At 39.9% G+C, this 6656-nt stretch overlaps 1 protein-coding gene across 1 annotated transcript; it reads left to right on the top strand.

Moving 5' to 3' along the window:
• The first annotated feature begins 331 nt into the window (after positions 1 to 331).
• LOC108245258 (kelch-like protein 33) lies at positions 332 to 6650 on the top strand. Its single transcript, XM_017432021.3, has 4 exons — positions 332 to 2063; positions 3341 to 4280; positions 4365 to 4532; positions 5554 to 6650. The coding sequence occupies exons 2-4, from the start codon at positions 3385 to 3387 to the stop codon at positions 6074 to 6076; spliced, it is 1587 nt and encodes a 528-aa protein (XP_017287510.2). The 5' UTR covers positions 332 to 2063; positions 3341 to 3384; the 3' UTR covers positions 6077 to 6650.
• The last annotated feature ends 6 nt before the right edge of the window (positions 6651 to 6656 follow it).

The raw sequence follows: 6656 nt of genomic DNA, 5'->3' as shown, positions 1-6656 counted from the left end.
GGCCTCTCGAGCTGTCGTGGTTCATAGACTCAGATAGGCAGTGATTCAGCTGCCCCCAAAAGTAAGTTTTTTAAGGTTTGTTATCAAACTTTAAAGGGATGATAACAAGTAGAAGAAGTAAAGGAAATTATAGGAATTGTTTTAAAGTACGAACAAATAAATCCTTTTACAAGACTTGCTTGGTGTCTGCTGGACACTTTTGTCATCTGAGAACATACACTAGCACGTGATATATTACACTGTACATAGCAGATTGTTTGGTCACATGAGGAATCGTGGGAACTGGTGCCCCTTGAATCTTCCCATACAGAGAGAGAGAGAGAGGCAGATGAGGAGGAAATAGACAGCTCTGAAGCTGATAAGATAAGAAAGGTAGCTGCTTGCAGCAGTAATACCAACATTCAATTGGAGCTTTACAACTGGACACACATGATCGACAACTGTGTGGACACTTTTCCTCAAAGGCAGTGCAAAAAGTAAGGGACCTGTAGTCTTTCAGCTCTTGGTGGTGTAAAAAGCTCAGACAGATTAGAGGTACTGGAACAAATTAGAATGGCAGCAGATAATTCATGCATTCAGAAAGACTGGTAGGATTGGAGGAGAAAGATTAAGAAGAGCAAAAGAAAACGATGCAAGGAGAGGATGAGCCGATGGACTCAGTTTGATTGGGAAGAAAAGGAAGGTGAAGATATCAACAACCAGCAAGAGGATCTAAAAGAGGAAGAGGATGGAAAATGAAGTAGGGGGAAATGGGAATAATAGAGAGGAGGAAATAATAAAAGAAACTGGTGAGGAAAAGTATCTTGAGAAAGGACTTTATAAGGAGGAAGATGGTGATAATGTTGAAGCAAATAAAAGAGAAGCAGGAGATGAGAATGACTTGAAGTTTATAGGGGACGATGAGGTGTGTGAGGGGGAAAAGAAAGCAGAGATTGTTAAGATAGAAGAAGAAGAAGAGTGGGAAGATATTGTGGAAAGAAAGTTTGAGGAGAAGAACAAGGTGGATAGGGAGAAGATTGAGGTCTACATTCAGGAGGATGATAATGAGGAAGATGGACAGGAGCAAAATGACAGAGACAGGATAAGCAGCATTCAAGTTGAAAATATGCAGCAAAGCAAAAAACATAGAGAACAAGAAGATACCAAAAGGAAAAAAGATAAAAACCTGTCAGATTTAGTGGAATTAATTACCACTGAAGATTCAAGATCCAGTAATAAAGTTGACATCCAATATGCTGAAAAACAGCTTGAAGATTCTGATGAGCAGCAAGATCCATTACAGAGAAACGATGATGGGAGATTTCAATCCTGGACGTTTGGGGACCGGTCTGAAGACAATGGATGGAACATACCAACAGGTGATGAGACAAAAATTTCGATATCTTGGGCAACTCAGGAAGAATTTCATGAAAATCTACAAGAAGATGAGTCTTCAGACAGTGAGGAAGCTCATTGCTCACAGGTCAACGATAATGACGATGATGATGATGATGAGGAGGAGGTAAAGATTTTCTGTAAAGATGATTATCCCACAAGGATATTCCTCAGCTCGAAAGAGTTCAAAGATTCTTCCATCCTCACTGACCTTACTCTGAACACTGAGGATGGGAGGAGTTTCTGTGTGCACTCCCTGGTCCTGGCAGCTGTCAGCTCACTAATTTGGAAGAACCTGAATGGAAGCAAAGAAATGACCAGTAGAGTCGATGAAAGAATTGACACAAATAGAAATGCTGGAGTTCATGAATGGTCACTCTTTCTTGGTCCAGAGGTGGATCATGTTGAATTAGAAGCGATTGTGGAGTTTGCCTACACTGGACTCGTATCATGTTTGAACAAGCACATGGACCAGATAAAAGCTGCAGCTCAAGCACTGGGGGCCCCACGAGTGTTGGCCCTTTGTGCCAGTAAAGAAGTGCCACCTACAAAAACTAAAGTATGCAATAAAGATGAAAAGATCTCTGCTGTACAACAAATAATGATCAGTTTTCAGTCTATCGAACAGCAGTGGATGAACTGAGTGGGGTGTGATGTAATTCTGGAAGCTCTTGGTGGGTCTCTTCATGGTAAGTACTCATTCAATTGGTAAATTTAAAGTAGCCAATTCTGCATCCTTTACTTCTCTCTTTAAAAAGCCACAACACTCCTATCCTTTAAGTTCAAGACTCTTTATTATCCCAAAAGGGCCATTTGAATTTTTATCAATAATAATGTATTAGTTGTATTAGTCTTATACAATAATAATGTTAACAATTATAAATGTTCTTGATAATATTGTCATTATTATTATTAACAAGATTTAGAATTCTGAAAAGGTAAAAAGGATGTGGCCTGACAGTCTTTGATGAGACAAAAGAAAAAGGGACTTGTGCTACACAAGAAATGACATTGTGCCTTTTTTTTTTAAACAACGTGGGCAGAAATTTTTTGAGGTTTTTATTATTATAATCTATTTAGATCTTATATTTCTGATTTGTTGTAATTCTAGTGTTTTATTCTGTTTTATTTGATGCCTAATTAAAGCTTGAGGTAGAGATGAATTGTTATGATAATTATTGCATCTTATTGGTGAGTAGAAAAGCAAAACCATGGTGAAAAACTGAAAATTAGCCATTAGCTAGAAATCCTGTAGGCAACACATACATTTATTTTACAGAAAATGAACAAAAACTGGCAGTATCTGAGAGTCATTTACAACACATACTCCTAATTCTAACTGACTACAAAAGTAGTGAGTGAGATTGCACATATTGGACTGCAGTGACACTAACACTGTTTCAAGATTTAATTAAAAACAGCTGCATATATCTCAACATACAAGTCAAGTTTATTTGTATAGCACATTTCAACACATGGCAGTTCAAAGTGCTTTACATCATAAAAACAAAATTAAAAAGTCATAAAAAAACATACAAAAACAATAATTTACAGTCACCAAATTAGATTCCTGACCAGAACCAGAAGGCCTGAGTGGTCTGGAACGTTGATACAACAACAGCAGATCTTTAATGTATTGTGGTGCAAAGCCATTCAGTGATCTATATACCAGCAGCAGTAATTTAATGTCAATTCTCTGAGCTACATGAAGCCAGTGTAAGGATTTTAGAACTGGGGTGAACTTCCTGGTTCTAGTGAGAACACGAGTACGACCTCAGTAAAAAAAACTGTAATGAAAGACATTTATTCCTTCAAGGAATGATAGGTGTTTTTAAATTACCAGATTTAAACAAGTCACATTTTACTCAAACTGAGGGGTATACCAACAAATATCTTGTTTGAAAGACTTAACACATGCACTGGACATGTTAGCTGAGGTATTCACTTCGTACCATCTTTTGTCTAGTCCACAGAGTCATCCTGGCTGTCAGTAGTGACTACTTCCGTGGAATGTTCACCTTGGGCATGAAGGAGTTACTTCAGTCTTCCGTGAGCCTACCCTTCCTGTTGGCTTCAGAACTTGAAGCTCTAGTTGGTAGCTCCTACAGTGGATCTCTTCCCCTCAGCTGGACATGCATCTTTGAGATCACTAGTGCAGCTCTTCAGCTCCAGTACCAGCCCGCCCTATCCTTGTGCCTCAATTTCCTTCAACAAGAAATAACTCCTCACACTTGTCTGGATGTGGTAACATTTGCTGAAGCCTATGAAATAGCACACCTTCTCAAAGCAGCGGATGATTTTGTCCTGAGGCAGTTCGAAAAGGTAGCATGCACCTCAAAGTTCAAGGACCTGCCAGCCAAACAGCTCCTCAAGTACCTGAACAGTACCTCACTCTGTGTTCCCTCTGAGCTTGTTGTGTTTAATGCAGTGGTATCATGGATTCAAGCAAAGCCCAACAGAAGGCACAAACTTGCCAAAGAGCTAATGAAAACTGTCCATTTTCCACTCATGACATTTGAAGAGTTCAAAGAGGTCCAGTCTCAGGACATGTGGTATGATCACAGCTTAGCAGGGCTGTACGAAGCAGTTCTTCAAGAGTTCTGCTCCTCTCAAACTGTAGTGCAGAATCAATGTCGGATCTATCTGCCCAAAGAGAGTCTGGTCTTAGTTGATGGGGACCAGATTTCTGCAGACCTGGGTGGACGCAGCATTAGCAGAAAGCTTTGGTTTGGAAATTCTTTGAGGAGTTTTACAGGAATACAAAAGGCAATGGAGTGGAGAAGTTTAGGAGAGATGCCAGAGCCAGCCAGGTTTAGTCATGAGGTTGCTGTGCTGAATGGACAACTGTACATTTTTGGAGGCAAAAAGTATTACGGCATTGAAGACACATTAAACTCGACTTATAGGTGAGAAAGTATAACATCTAAAAACTCAAAATGCAAAATGCATGCTGCTTATGTTACCTTTATCTCTTTACACAACATCTGCAGGTATGACCCCCTTCAAGACAGCTGGGAGAGCCTGAGTGAAATGCAGGAAAAGAGATGTTTTTTCTCTGTGGTTGTTCTGGATGGAAAACTTTATGCCATTGGTGGACACTGTGAATTCAACCATATGGACAGTGTTGAACTCTATTGTCCTACTACAGACTCTTGGAGGTACAAACAGAATATTAACATTTCAAGGTTTACATTTTTGCTTAAAGTTGCACAAAAGTCCCAAATTGTAAAACCTAATTATTAGCTCAACCAAGGAGCTAAGTAATCTGTGGACCAGCCTGGACATTGAAACAACTAAAGACATGATCACCTCTGTGGACCAGCCTTGACCTCAGGGTAACTAAAAGCAAATGATCATTAGATGTAAGGGATCTGGAGGACACATAAGGACACATGATATTTAGCTATCAGATAGGTAGAGTTCATTGTAATAATGATAATTATTGGCAAAGTTTTAAAAACAATCTTGAATGATTAATGAGTGCTCAGAGTGTGTGCAGTGAATTGCTCTCAGCTACTACCACAATTTTTAGCTCTGTAAATTGACTGAGCCATAGCCATTTACTGTATGTGCCTTTCTGACATACAAACACACAGACATGGGGAAAAACATTATCACCCTTGGTGGCGGGTGATAAGCAAAACATAAAATCATAAACTACATAAGGTTAGAAGAGACAAAAAATAACAGAAGTTTATGTTAAGTTTGAATTTATATGTAAATGGGAAGTCAGTATTACCTCTGCACTGTCTGATTTTCAGATGTCCCAAATGTCTTTTGATTCTTAGTCAAATCCATCTGTTGCACATAAATTCTGGCTCAAAAAAGCCACGCAGCAGCCAGTAAAAACAACTTTAAGCCTCACATTGGTAGTTCACAAACGATTTAATATCTTTGTTTTAAAAACAGTCTGCTTATGACTCATGCTACTTGAAAACATATAAACTTAACTCATTTTATTCACCCAAATTTTAACTAAAGCAATTTATGAGAACATGTGACTCTTGGACTTATAAATGTTGTCCCTGCTTCCATTATTTCCCACCATCCAGCCATTCATTTTTTTTACCTGCTTCTCCAATCTGGTTCATAGAGAGCTATATCCAGCTTATCTCCAGCAGTCACTGTGTGTTAGGTGATAATAATAATTCTTCATTTTAAATATCTCTTCTCTTTCAGCTTCACCTGGCCTTTGGATCTACCTTTAAGTGGGCACGTAGCAAAGGTTCTTAAAGGGCAGATTTTCATCTCGGGGGGCCAAAACACTGACTTCCTCTGTCTTTCATCCATGTTTCTGTACCACCCAGAGATGGGGAGCACCTTTCTGGCAAACATGAACAATCCTCGAGCTCATCACTGCATGGAGGTCCTGGGTGATTGCCTTTATGTAGCAGGAGGAATCACAACAGATGTTAACACGATTGCAATCAGTCAGCTAGCTTGCGAAGTGTACTGCCCAGCTGCTAACACCTGGACTGCCTTCACATCTCTGCTGGTGCCACATGTAGGAGCAGGAAGTGCAGTTTTGGAGGGAAAAATGTATTTGTTAGGTGGGTACAGTCAGGAGGACTGCAGTGACACTAACATGGTTCATCGTTACAATACTATCACGCAAAAATGGGAGAACATTGGAGAAATGCCTGGACCAAATAATGACTTACAGGCATGTGTTCTGTGTTTGCCAGAGCATTTGCGAATGTAAGATGTCACGACAAGGATCATAGCTACAATTGTTTTATAAGGTTTAGAAATGTTGGTTTCAGAATGCTTTAGGAGACTGTTTAAATTTGTATTTACAAATCAATTTGGGGGGATGTGACTGCAAGGGGTCAGATCAGATACCTCAGTTCACACTTGGTAGTAAATTGTGTACCCCTAAACATGTTGTATTCGTATGTCAGTTAATAATTGCTGTATGCAGCTGCACACACAGCCACATCACACACACAGTAGACTGTGAATGAGCAACAAACAGGACATCAGCAGGTCTGCTGAAGATTATATTCTGTAATAATCTTGCCTGTGTTTGCCATGCCTGTGTTAATCATGTTAATTCTCGTCACCTGGGCCCGCTGTTGATCACCTCCCCTACACCTGGGCGGTGGCCTATATATTCTCCTTCTCTGCTCTACTCCAGTGCCAGATTATGAAAGCCCAACAGCAAGTAATTCTCCAGCGTTCACGGACTGACTTCCTGTGCCTCGACCCCGCTCTTGCCTTTTGGATTTTTCCCCACGCCTTGCCCCTGTCGGATACTTGCTGGTTTTCGGATTTCTGGACAT

Source organism: Kryptolebias marmoratus, linkage group LG7, assembly GCF_001649575.2.
Source record: "Kryptolebias marmoratus isolate JLee-2015 linkage group LG7, ASM164957v2, whole genome shotgun sequence".
Classification (NCBI taxonomy): Eukaryota; Metazoa; Chordata; class Actinopteri; order Cyprinodontiformes; family Rivulidae; genus Kryptolebias; species Kryptolebias marmoratus.
The sequence above is the reverse complement of the archived record's forward strand: the minus strand, read 5'-3'. Positions and strand labels throughout refer to the sequence as shown.